The 14,081-nt window shown below is 31.5% G+C and overlaps 3 protein-coding genes across 4 annotated transcripts in view; 1 reads left to right on the top strand and 2 right to left on the bottom strand.

Moving 5' to 3' along the window:
• UbcE2H (ubiquitin conjugating enzyme E2H) overlaps positions 1–3,805 on the bottom strand; it is a 49,679-nt gene extending 45,874 nt beyond the window's left edge. For both annotated transcript variants that reach the window (XR_011173332.1, XM_069114557.1), the window contains exon 1: positions 3,184–3,805. Coding sequence is in view for 1 of the 2 variants with exons in the window: in XM_069114557.1 (XP_068970658.1) it covers positions 3,184–3,236 (53 nt within the window). In the remaining variant the exon portion in view is untranslated. The remainder of the gene's footprint in view (positions 1–3,183) is intronic.
• Positions 3,389–8,920, bottom strand: wls (Wnt ligand secretion mediator). Its single transcript, XM_069114563.1, has 12 exons — positions 8,612–8,920; positions 8,131–8,318; positions 7,955–8,060; positions 7,761–7,885; positions 7,528–7,683; positions 7,272–7,449; positions 7,072–7,199; positions 6,978–6,983; positions 6,745–6,906; positions 6,445–6,672; positions 6,178–6,331; positions 3,389–6,084 (listed from the first exon to the last, which is right to left on the bottom strand). The coding sequence occupies exons 1-12, from the start codon at positions 8,715–8,717 to the stop codon at positions 5,984–5,986; spliced, it is 1,638 nt and encodes a 545-aa protein (XP_068970664.1). The 5' UTR covers positions 8,718–8,920; the 3' UTR covers positions 3,389–5,983.
• A 112-nt stretch (positions 8,921–9,032) lies between these two features.
• Positions 9,033–13,470, top strand: Strip (striatin interacting protein). The gene is made up of 12 exons (XM_069114543.1): positions 9,033–9,305; positions 9,622–9,738; positions 9,805–10,088; positions 10,163–10,655; positions 10,734–10,947; positions 11,053–11,207; positions 11,279–11,523; positions 11,600–11,827; positions 11,899–12,070; positions 12,141–12,345; positions 12,445–12,697; positions 12,781–13,470. Exons 1-12 carry the CDS (start codon positions 9,219–9,221, stop codon positions 12,824–12,826), a joined length of 2,499 nt encoding a protein of 832 aa, XP_068970644.1. The 5' UTR covers positions 9,033–9,218; the 3' UTR covers positions 12,827–13,470.
• The last annotated feature ends 611 nt before the right edge of the window (positions 13,471–14,081 follow it).

Here is a 14,081-nt window from a genome sequence, read left to right as displayed (position 1 = left end):
CGTCGTAAACGTTAATTGACTTTAACCGTTTTACCAGCGTTTTAACCGTTTCATGCTCCCTAATAAAATCTTAAAAAACGAATACCTACGCTTCTACTCTTCGCGTACACGGAATACAAAAGCATAGAAATTCACGCGATAAAAGAAACTCGAGTAAAGAGCAAAGTATGTGCAAATACCTTCGAGTTATTTCGATCAAAGATTCCATTCCACCACGAGAGTCGACTTTAGCTGTTCTACTCGTACTCTACTACTACTTTACATTTTATCAAAAAAAAAAAAAAAAAAAAATTCAAGAAGATTCGATCGAAACCGTATGGAAAAATGCTGTGCTGACACTGGTTTACTGAAAACTAATTTACTAGGAATTTTTCCAAAAAAAACAAGTTTTACCAGTAACTACTGATTTTCCAAACGGAAAGATAATTTATTAAAAACCAATTCGAATTTGTGCAAATTAAGAGAAAAAAAAAACGAACACGATCAGGAATTAATTTACCAGATTTCAGGTAATGCCAATAAAAAATTTCTCAAAAGAGACGTATCGGAGAAAGAAGTATATCGGAACTTAACGAGGCAAATCCCAAGTCTCTAAGGACGAGAGAAGGAAAAATTTAGAAAATACAAGTGTTTATGAAATAGATGAGGCTTAAGTATAGAGGAAGAGAAAGAACTTAAAATAGAGAGTGAGGGATTTGTACGCGATACGCATCCGGTTCCTCCCACATTTCCGTTTCACGAGATAACAGTCAATTCGGCTTTCAATCTATTTCGATGTGAACGTCTCCTTTGGAGAATATATTTTGATTGAATCGAATCCGGGTGAAAAAAAAAAATAACGAGTCAGACTGTCGGCTTATTTATCACGAAGTCGCTATTAATACGGATTCTATAATGCATACAGTCCGCTTTCACCGTTATTAAAATGGAAATATTTATCTAACTTTATTTATCTGATCGAATCGCCGTATAAATTCAGTTGAATTTAAAATGCGAGAATTTAAAGTTCCCGTTGAAGCAGACCTGCATCGATTTCTTTTAGCTTCGCTTGAAATCTTTTTATGTTTTCATTATTACGCAAACAAACAATCCTTTTCTTTTAAAGTAAATAACCGTGTAACTTTCTGCTATTTTTATTTTTTATAAAAATATCGAAATACTTTCGATCGAATTGTTCCTAAACATCTTTTTAAGGTTGAAAGAAAATATAAAAAGGAAATTTTTAATATCAAAATATAGGCAAAGATGAAAATACTAGAAATATAAGTGAAAAATTTACCCCGCAAACAAAAATATATACAAATTTTGTCGAGTTTCCCTAAAACAACAAAGAACACGTAAGTAAACGGCGAAGATATATAAACGCCAACGAAATTTATAAGAAACGTGTTTACACAAAGGCAGATGCCTTTCCAAAAATGGACTACTACTAACGTTAGTACGCGTAAACGAATCGAGAGAAAGGCTTTCGAGAAATTTGAAAACTCACACGGGGGATCTCTATCGAAGGAGGAAGAAACGAACAAGTCCAATTCACTTTGCTCACCGAAACGCTTGCAAATTTAATGTAAGCTTCAACAAAGACTGATCGATGTTACGGGGCACTAAAGAACTCGATAGAGAAAGAAAGAGAGAGAGAGAGAGAGAGAGAGAGAAAGAAAGAAAGAGACTATCATCGTTCTAGAAAAACTGACTAGCATTCGTACATGAACGTCTGCACAGCAATGATAAGCGAGACGCGACGTTACGTTACGCAAAAATCAATTTCTTACGAATCGAGGTCAGATACAAACATGTACAGGTATATTTGTGATTCGTTCTTTTGTCTTTATAATTATGAATTATTATATACCTTAATTTTTTGTGTCAGTATTAGTTTGTTACATGGAGGATTAAACGAAAGTTGGAAATAACGAATTCCATGACATTGATAATATTAAAATAACGTTAGGATAGTCGTTAGGAGGTGTGCGTGATATTAAAACAATTGATCTTTTTATCTGTAAATACGACGATTAGAAGCGATGAGAAACGTCATCGTTCCTTTGCGTTTCTATGAGAAAGTGTATATTACCTTTGTTCTCACCACCTAACTCAAATGTTTACCGTGGAGGGTTAAGAAACTATTAGTCACTAATTGTCACGCGATTTATCCAAGATATCATTGTATGGAAAGAAAAAATCGCGACATTGTTGTAACTATATTATTTTTATTGCCCTTTCTTCTCCTCTTACTCCTCATTCATATTGTTTATCGTTTTTACGTATTATTATCGGTGTAAAATTTGACACATCGCGTCATTCCCATGAACTACTCGCTTCAGGTTGAAACACGTTGATGACGTCTCAATTATCGTTAGTTGCGCTTCACTCTATGTCAAACCAACGCTAACATATATATATGTATATATATGTATATATATATATATATATATATATATATATATATATATATATATATATATGTATGTGTATGCCATTATTTGACGCGCAACTTGAAATATTTACGGTTGCCAATGTATGTATAAATATAAAAGATATTTCAAATACGAGTCGATTCGAATCAAACGGTCTCGACATTAAAAACTTCGTTAGTGAAATCTGCGATACAAGACAAAATGGAAAGGCTAAGATGAAACAAAGAACTGGAGAAAAAAAATGAAATCTAACCTTTAAAACCCACGACCGTGTAGCATACACTCGCCGTGCGTTATTAAACGAATAAGATAAAGCTGCGCACACACGTAGCACAGAGACGTAGAGTCAGCTGGTTAAAAACAGCTGTGTCCCGTCATCGACAAAACGAGGAATTAAATATCCCTCATCGTCTCGTGAAACACCATTGACATTGCACCGCGTTATTTCTCGTCGACCTATAAACCGATCATACATGATAAACAACCGATCCCGCGGTAACATGCACATGCATACTGCGTAGGTCTTGCATTCGCAAACCCATGTGCAGGCCTCTCTTGCACTCGATTGCAAGCACGTGCGATAGAGCGAAAGAGAAAGAAAGAACGAGAACAAGAAAATGGGAAGGGATACGAGCAGAGTGGTGAGGGAGGAGAAGGGTGAGAGAGACAAAGAGAGGAAGAAGTGGGGATGAAAAGAAGGAGAAGAAAAAAGAAGACAGAGATACAAATAGCAAGTAGGAGAAATAAAAGTGAATTTCAAGGATACAATTTGAGAACGTCCGTGTCCATACGTCGTTTTCCAGCGCTGGGGGACGACATATTTATCGTCTATTAACGCAGCAGAGCCCTTCAGCAGCAAGTCCTTGAATCAGCTGAGCTCGATTGTCGTTTAGGAAGGGCCTCTGACTGCTACGGATTATTTACCACAGCAGAAACCCACGAAACGTATCGGTCTTTTCACCACTGTGATATAACACACTCTCTCTGTTTTCCTCGTACAGTTATTCAGCACCGAGAAAAAAAAACAAAGACACGCGCGCGTGATGGTCGCTAAGTCAGTCGTTGGATGTTCGGACGCTCGCCACGAAGGAAAACGACACGGGACGAATTCCGCGACGTCAGCGTTTAATGATGTTTTCTACGGATGAACAAACGTACGGTCTCTTGAACAGCAGCGATATACAAAAGGTCTTCCTCTTTTGTCCGTCCGGACCAAGTCAAAAACCTCGGGCTAGAGAATCATTTCACCATCACCAACGACGACCCGTTTTCAGAGACTCGTTACTTGTCGACACGTTTCTCGCGCACACAGAAAACAATTCTTTCCCCTAAACCTCCTCCGCCTCCACCACTACTGAACGCCTGTTCTCGTGCACCCCACTGTCAACTCACAGACTTCACTGCATCTGATTCCGTTTCTGCACTGCTCTCTTCCTTGCTGCTACCTCTGTCTCACGTTGTGCCAGTGAATGCGCGCGCACAATACAAAATCCCTGCTATGATCCAACGAATCACCGCTGGTTCTTTCGGTCAACCAATATTACTAGAATTAGACCGAATTCCATATAAACTACCTAATATTGCCTGCTATTTCATTTTCTAGAAAACTACGAAATTCAAATTCCATACCCAATAGATATATGTACGTGGTAATATTTTATAAAAGAAATACTCAAATTTCAAAGAATATACATATTCCAATACTTGTTTATATTTTATTATTAGATGCTTTATCTACGCGAATTACTTACTTTGTTACGAAACATATATGAAATAATAAATTAATGTTGTATTCCGTAAATAAGACGATTACAATATACGTACAATATATAACTACTTACGTCATGAAGTATTTACGATTTTAAGATACGCAAAACATCCGTGATAAAATTATCGTATATGAAAATAAGTACAAGATGATTATGGATAAATTTGAATATGAATTGATTAATGTTTAATTTTAAAAATACATAAAAAAAATCACTAGTTCCTGGTAACACTGTGAAATAGTATACATCAATGACATATATCTGGAATTTGAATTTAAATACATTATGAGAATTCTGATATTTATATAAATAATAATAAGATATAAACAATACACAAAATATTTATAAATATCCTATAAATACCTTTTTTAACCAACGATATAAAATCCAATATCTATTAAATTTTAAGAAATCTGACATTTGAAATTAACCCTTCACACACATATTATAATAAATTAAATGAGCGCGTATACGAATAAAATTATGAGGAAATAGTTCAATTACACAGCAATTATTCTTGTAAACAAACAAATTGCGAGGACGGTTCGACAAGTCGAATGTGGCACAATTCGCCTTTTACTTGGACGTTTAATAACGTTGAAACAAAAGACATATCTACAACGAGAATATTAACATATACATAACATATATACATATATCGCATATGGTATTATCATAATATTTAGTAATTCGATAAAGTTATTCTAACAAATTGATTTATTTAAAAAATGTATAAAAATTACGAATATAAAATTTTGTCTAATGTACAAAAGAAAAATGTGTGAAGTAAATACTATACCAAAGTTCAATAATAAAAATATACAAAAATTTGAGTTTGTTAAAATATTAATACGTTACATTTTAGTTACTCCATGTTCTTAAAATTATTTCAAAAATATGATAATTAATAATATACAAAATTTGTTCGATTATTGTTCATTAATACAATTCATTCAATACATTGAAGATATAGAAAATACTAGTTCTGCTGCTTCAAATATAAGTACTCTACATAAGTAATATGCACTAAATTCATTCTACTAAATTGTTACAAATTTATTGCACCCTTTTTTTGTTCAGGTCTACCTTGTTGCATGCATACGTCTTAAACTCTAATAATTATAGCAATAATGCATCGGAGTTAGTAAAAATATGTATGAAATATATATTATACATATTGATCGAAAGGAACTTAATACTGCCAAATGTAGATTAATCCTTTTTGTATAATAATAATAAATAATATTGAAATACCCATGTTCACTATCATATAGCTACCATTAAAATGCACGTTTACAAATGTTAATTATGGATAAATGCCCAATATTGATATGTTCTATGAAACGACGGAATAGATTATTTATCGTTAACGAAAATAGGTAATGTGAATTGTTCAATAGAAGATATTTAGATATTTAGATTTAAGATGGAATGTTTTATAAAATAACGATACCTATGTATTATTCTAATTTGATAACGTACGAAGACGAACATGAAGAAAATCTAGAGATAAAATGGCTCGCTATTCATTTCGCTTAGAAGTAATAGTTGTTAAGTATATAAAATATTAAGTAAATGTACCATAGAAAAAGTAAAGCTTAAAAAATATTTTTCATAATAAATAATTAATTTTGGCATTAAAAGATTACTTGTCAGAGTATTATCAGTCCTTGCATTCTCTATAAATATCGGAAGTCCTTAATTCATATTTATAATTTTCCATGCTAAGTTTAAGTACAAAATTGCGTTGACTGGTCGGTTACCACTGTTCTACTTCTTATAAAAAATGTGTACTACTTATTCTAATGCTGCTTTTCGTGCGAATGCTGTCAAAGACAACGTTTCATTAGGATCAGTAGATAAACGTGAAAATTCAATTTCTTCGCTAATACTATTTTCTGAAAGAAAATTAAATTCACACCAAATTGAGAATACGGTACAATAAATAATTAATAAAAAGATATAGAAACATATACAGGAAGTATAGTTACCAGATGGTTCAATAGGCCACTGTTTATGTGATGGTGCATATAAACACAATAATGCTATAATGTAAATATTCCACATCCCGTATACACCAGTGAAAAATGCTGATGTCATTTCCAAATGTAATTCTTCATCCCATTTCCACTGCCCTTCCGCAACCTATATTATGAGTATAATGACATCATTCCTCACTGCGCTAATTTATTTCTCCTTCACACATTAAATTGTTAATATTAACGCAATATTTACAAACACAATATTGAAATAAATACCTGGCCAAGAATAAAACCAACAACCGTTAAAGATGCACACAATAGCGTAGCAATCATCAAAAATTTAAATCGATATATTACGCCTTCATAGTGTAAACGTCGTGCCGAACTCATACTAGGTAATGCAGCTCGTTTTGCACTAATATTCATGAATACTTTCCATATCATGTAAGCCAAGAATATTAAGTACACGCCAGCAGATACTCCAGCTAAGATTATAAAAGACAACTATTTATTGTATACGTCAAGGAATACAAACTGTTCGAACACAGAAAGAAGATATTTAGTGCAAAAGGATACAGCAAATTTAGTTCCAAGATCTGTAACCCAAATTGAGTAAAATGGATTTCGTAATTGCACCCCACGTTCACACATATCAAATACAAACAATGATAGACATCCAATGCCTACTGCAGAAAGATGACGCCAGTAACATTTTAAAGAATTTCTTTGTTCACCTTCCTAATTAGAAAACAATAAAAAATCAAATTTTCACGACAATACAATCATATAAAATATTATGACAGACTTACCTGTATCTGTAGGTGATAGAAGGTGATGCATAAACAGAAAGAATTCATTAGTATGTAAAAAGTCAAATTATTTTCATATATTTGATGTACATACCATAAGATGTTCTCCTGCAAACACAAGCCAAAAAGATAAAAGAATTGCATAGAACACTCCCTGTCTAATATCGCCCAATAAAAGCATAAATGGCATATCATAGGCAAGTGTTAAATATTCCAGAGGCACTAAAAGAATTACATTCAAACATAAATATATAGTCAATTCTTATATAACAGAAATAAAACTATACAACTTACTGTTTAAAAATGATAAAGCTATGCCCAATGCTAAAAGTAAGTACTCCAACAAAGCTGGTGATCTGGAAAGCATATGTACTCGTCTCCAGTACCAAGTAAGAACACACAGGACGATTGGAAAGTAAATAGTTTTTAAACTGACCCATACTTTTGTAAATCCACCATTTTGATTGATAGCCTGAAATATAAAAATGCTAACTTAATACTTCAAAACTTTATATACGTAAAAATTAAATTTGAAATGCTACATATTTACTGTGAACCATAAATCAGTTATATGTCCCAAACCCTGATTAATATTTCTATCAGTATCAGCAGGAAGACGAATATTTAGAAGATAATAATCATGAAATAGAGATCCAAGTTCAAACAATGGTACCACACTGCAGTTGTAATTGTACTGCTCCATTGCCTATGCAAAATAACTATATCAATAAATATATATCTACTTTAATTAATATGATTATAACTGCTATTTTATATATTTACATCATCAATACTACAATCTAGCATTCTTTCTACCACAGAGGCTGCATATGGTTTCCAAGCATCATCTGGATCTCCTTTGTTCCTATAAGCAAGTCTTGCATCCAATGTTATCTTAGTCCTAGGAGCTACAAGAAATGACAGTTAATATACATAACTGATATCTACTAATAGATATATATTTTTTGATAGATTACCAATTTCTATCTGACTGTGGTAAACAATATCCACTTGCAAAACACCTATTAAGTTTTGTTGCCATCTAGAATAATCAAGTTGCATGCTACTTCGAGGTACAGGCATCTGTAAAATAAATAATAAATATTTAAATATGATTTGTATTTCTTGAAATAACTTAATTTCAAACACATACCTGAAATGTATAAACAACTTGATATGCTTGATGGTGACTGTCAAAGCTAAACCGATTCATATCAACAGGAGTACATGATCCTTTTCCCCTTGAATAAAACCATTTTCCTCCTCCTGGTTCAGATCCATTTATACGAATATCCTTGCAAGGTGTACCAAGCACATTCTGGCTACTAGCTGGAGTTGGAGCTAAAATATTATATATAAGTTAATAGATATATAAATAATCATTTGTAGTAACCAATTTCATTAATTGAAATGATTAGTAAATAAATTCATCACTTTTATTCAATACAATTTTTGTTACAGAGAGTAGATAAATTCTATAATTATCCTTAATAATAATTTAAAAAGTAAATATGCAACTATTTATTTACATATGATCTGGTATCTTCTTAATAGATTTAAAATCAAACTTAACACTTAACTATAGTCAGAATTGTAACAATTGTAACAAAAATGTTTGACGTTTCTTAACTTACCAATAAGCCCGCCTATTAGAAAACAAACTATTTGCGCGATAACGAGTAATATTACAAGTACCGAAAGCTTTCTACCGCTTAAATTTTCTATGATTGTTCCCTGCATTTTTTAAATACAATTATTTACTGTACTCGTTTATAATATCATCTATTCAAAATACAAAGTCACCAAAATGACGCACAAGGAGACGCGTTTGTTCGGAAAGTATGTGAAGAGCAGTTTAACGTGCTTTTCGAGTAGCTTCGCTTTTCAAAATGGAAGCTGTGACATACCAATATTTATAGAAATTCTTGTGAAAATCTCTAAAAAGATCCTATGAACCAATCATCTTATATTCAATGTTGCCAACGATCATTGCAGAGATTTACAAAGTATAGGAATATTGCAACAATTTTCAGTTCCTATCAATAAAATTTTGAATATACCCGGAAACTATTAAACATTATCGAACGCAATATAGTACATCGATTTTTTTTTATTAAGAAATCGATAACAAAACTTGTCGATCAAATATTTGCGGATGATTCGAGTAGTCGAGAAAAAATATCGATTCATAAATTAAGTCTGAGATGCATTACATACTGCATCTCTAATCACTATTAGAAAATGCGTGACGTAGCGATGGATGCGAATGGAAATGGGAAGCGTGATCTTCCCCGAATAGTTCTACAGCAACGAATTATGAGTACCGAAGTGAGTAAATGCTTTGTCAACTAAGTGCGAAAATCCTGCCAAAAATAAGTAACAATTATCGGCGTGGATCAAGTTGTCTCTAACCTTTTTGACAGAAGCCTATACTACTTAATGCCTGGATTATCACAATCTGTTTATCAAATCAAACGATACGTGAATAACGTCTCATATCCTTTTCTGAATAATAATCGTTGAAATTAATATACATAAAATGGTACATACAATACTTATAATTGATATTTTATTGAAGTAAAAAGAATGCTAACATTTAAATAGTAACATTTTTGCATGTCCTTTTTTTTATTTTTATGTTTAGGAAACATCTAAATCTACGGATTTGGACTTTGTTTATGACGATGCGGATAAGCATGCCACTGAAATTGCTGAATTGTACAGCTATTCAGAACAGTCTGAATTACATGTTAACCTCACAGTGAGTATAGACGTCCTCATAATACTCTAGGAAATACTAACACAACACGGATGTGTTTATCCCTAGGCATTTGAAGAGCAAATGGAATTATATAAATTAAGACCATGGTGGCAAAATTTATCAGAGGCGCAACAGAAATCTGTAATTTACAAATTATTAGATCAGTTAGAGGTTTCTAACAAACAATTAAGAATGAAGGCAGCAAGGTGCATCTTGTATTTAGCTCAAGGTTGTTGGGCTGAAGTGCAGTCTGATGAAGAGCAACGAGAATGGACCAGAACAAATGTTATGTTATTATATGAGGCTGGAATTTTCCCAGCATTTGTTGAACTTCTTAATATTGAAATTACGTATGTTGCTTCTTTCTCATAAGAGAGTTTTATGTATCAGTAATTTTTTATAACTCACATTTTTGTATTCTTAGGAATAGTAGGAGAACTGCATCTGCAATGAGGAAAATATCTGTTAGTCTTGATGATTCCACTGATTTAAGAGTAATTTTGTCTGTTTTATATATTATAACAGAGGTGATGAGGGAAGAAATGAAAAATTTAGAACATAGTATTTATAAGAATAATGTTGAATCTTTCAAAGAAGATTTAATAAATCCATATGGCGAAGAGTTGCTTATAGTTAAACTTCTTGGCATGGTGACATACTTCTGTAGTGGAGCAGCTCCACATTTTCCAATGAAAAAGGTTCTTTTATTGCTGTGGAAATTGATCTTGGTATCATTGGGTGGTATTGATACACTAAGGGAGTTAAAAAAACAGTATCGCGAAGAGGTTGGTCTTGATACACAACAAGAAGATACTTTAGAAGTTGCAAAGACCATGAGAGCTAGTTCTCCTCCTGTCAGTGCAGCAGATTTGATTGAAACACAAAATCAAAAAAAGAATCATAGATCTTATCGACGAGTATGCTATATTTTTGTGTAAAATATTATTAAAAATTTCTATTTTCATAAATTATTATTTGACAATTCATGTTTTCAGTTTCTAATGAAACAAAGTTCATTAGATGAACCAGGCTTGGGAATGGAATATGAAGGTGCAGAAGTGGGGAACAATACTACAAACAATGAAGGTGAAGGAGAAGCTAATGTATTTATGAACCAAACTGTTTTGACTCAGTTACGAACTTACTGTCAAAATGAGAACAATCAGCCTCCAATAAGACCTGACACCCCACAACTTACTAAGGGAAAAAGTAATATTTTTATAAATACATTTCAGTTTCAAGAAGTGAAAGAATGAAAGAGATATTTCCTTAAAAATATGACATTATTTATTCAAAGTAATATATTTTTCATAGGTTTACCATGGACACCAAAGGTGAGACAAAAGGATGTTGACACATTTCTTGAAGCATCAAGATTAAAATTTGTTGGTTACAACTTGGAAGGGGACAGACAAAGTTTGGCAGGTTTACCACAACCAATACTTGAAGGTGTTAATACACTTAAAAGAGTAAGTTAAATTATCATACATTCTGTACTTATAAATTTGAAGAAATAAAATGCATATCTTTATATTTTTAGCATATGTATACATCTTTAGCTGAAATACAAATCCAAAAAGAGGAACAAATGCTTAGAAATCCTATAAGCACTCCAAGGTTTCCAATTCGTCAGACACCAACAGAAATTGTATATCATGCTATATTACCATTTGTACCACAATATATGATTGCACTATTAAAGATTTTATTGGCTGCTGCACCCACCACTAAAGCTAAGACAGATACTACCAATATTATGGCTGATGTCTTGCCAGGACAAATGCCGTAAGTTTATAAATCTATGTGGAAAATGTATACTTTAAAGATTTTTTAATGTATAAAATGCCTTTATTTCTTGCAGCATGACTGTTTTTCAGTCGATGAAGCTTGGTATTGATGTAAGCAGACATAAAGAAATCATTGTTAAAGCAGTATCTGCAATATTGCTTCTTCTGTTAAAACATTTTAAACTAAATCACATATATCAATTTGAATTCATGTCACAACATTTAGTATTTGCTAATTGCATACCACTTGTTTTAAAATTTTTTAATCAGAATATTATGACTTATATAGAGGCTAAAAATGTGTAAGTTCCATTTACAAAAGCAAGTCAATCATTAATGGAAGTGTACTTAATAAGTGCGCTTTTCTTTACAGTATTCCCATCTTGGATTTTCCTATGTGCGTTATTGGAGAACAACCAGATGTGTCCCTAGATAATCTTGAAACTGGGGATAATCTACCATATTCATGGAAAAACGTTTTTTCGTGCATTAATTTATTACGTATTCTTAATAAACTTACAAAATGGAAACATAGTAGAATTATGGTGTGTATTATTTTTAATTGTTATACTTGTTTATTTACTATGACTGTTTTAATTTTATCTATCTTTATAGATGTTAGTCGTTTTTAAATCATCACCCATATTAAAACGTGCATTAAAAATCAGACATGCAATGACGCAATTATATGTCTTAAAATTACTAAAAATGCAAACTAGGTACTTAGGGCGACAATGGCGGAAAACTAATATGAAAACAATCAGTGCAATATATGCAAAAGTTAGACATCGTTTGAATGATGATTGGGCTTATGGCAATGGTAATGTATTCTAGATAATGTTTAACATCATTTTAATATAGAATTTGTCTATATTTAAAAGCAAAATATAAATAATTTATTTTATTTTTTATTAATTAGATCTAGAAGCACGACCTTGGGATTTCCAAGTAGACGAGTGCGTATTACGTTCTTGCGTTGATCGATTCAATAACCTACGATACACTAATATTCCTAAGGATAAAGATATGGAACCTGTTGATAATTCTGTTACATCAGTACTCGGGGTAAATATGGAATTAAGCGATGAATTTAAACAACATTATGAATTATGGTTACAACAAGAAGTATTTCAAAGAAGTATTAATTGGGACGAATTATTGGATCCTGAAGGGTGTGAGATTTAAATTTTTAATAAGTGTAATATAATATATATATACATATATAATATTAAAATCGTATTTTCGTCAATCATAGACCTGGATCAAATTTTGACGTTTTTATAAATTATATACTATTGTGAAGTGTTCAAAAAAGACATTGTCATATCGATGCATTGGAAACTGAATTTGGTTTGTATACATTGATCAGTGAGTAATCCTAATGTAATGGACGTTTAAGAAAGAGACTAGTGACTTTTCAAGGATGGTTTACAAGATAATGTGTAATTTTTTTACATTTATTTGTGTGTATTTAATTCAATGTGCATTACTTGTAGCAATATTTTATTATTACTATTATAGTTGTAAGAGAATATATATAATAATCATGAAGAAGTAGGGTAACTTTATTCAAATATATGGTTCATACCGTTCGCATTCATATTATATAAGTTTCTGTAAATTAAAATGTTAATTTCCAATAATGTAACAAACTGCGAATCGTATGCCAGCTGGAACTTCCCGTATTTTATATAATTTTTATATGTACTCTATTTCATTGTGACTCGTCATTGCCTAGCAATACTATTCATCATGATACGGTATTTACAAACATATAAATGTTAACATGTATAATGTATTAATTTAATTTAGATTGCATTTTTTCTTAAAAATTTGCTAATTTTGTAAATTAAATATGTTTTGTTCCTTATTAAATGTAATGAGTGTTTGACCTGTGCGTTACGTGTAGGTGATCTCTTTATACGAGAGAGAGAGAAAGAGCTGAATAGCAAAATCACTTGTATATAAACTCATGATGCAAAAATGTATGAAGCGCTCCTATGGTGCTTTCGTCTTATAGCATTATTTCATTTGATAGGTAAATATTTAAAATGTAGAGTATATAAATTGTAGACTGAATATTCAACTTTCTCTTACTTATTTATTGTAATGTATATTTAAACAATTTCAACGCAAAGTACCACATAATTTATGTTATTTTATTTACTGTACAGAATATTTCATGTGATTGGCGTCATGTTTAAATCGTCAAAAGTAAAATAAAATTATGGTCTACATACAAGTTGTAATTTTTAAATGGTTGGAAAAGGTTTTAAAGAGTTATCTACAAATTGCTAAATTTCTTGTATAAAAATATATATGTAATATATACATATAACATTATATATCTACTATAAATTGTTTCCTGGAGTGATATATGTTTAAAAATGAAACAATCACATTTTATTCATAGGTACTTCTGATATAAATATTAACCATATGTTTGAACTCTTTCAAATACATATGATAATATCTGCACACTCTTTAACTAATAGAATATATTTTACACTTAAAGGCTGCTTCAAAAAATAGATAAATTTAACTTCTTAATAAATT

Source organism: Bombus flavifrons, chromosome 6, assembly GCF_040668555.2.
Source record: "Bombus flavifrons isolate JBK064 chromosome 6, iyBomFlav1_principal, whole genome shotgun sequence".
Taxonomy (NCBI): Eukaryota; Metazoa; Arthropoda; class Insecta; order Hymenoptera; family Apidae; genus Bombus; species Bombus flavifrons.
The sequence above is the reverse complement of the archived record's forward strand: the minus strand, read 5'-3'. Positions and strand labels throughout refer to the sequence as shown.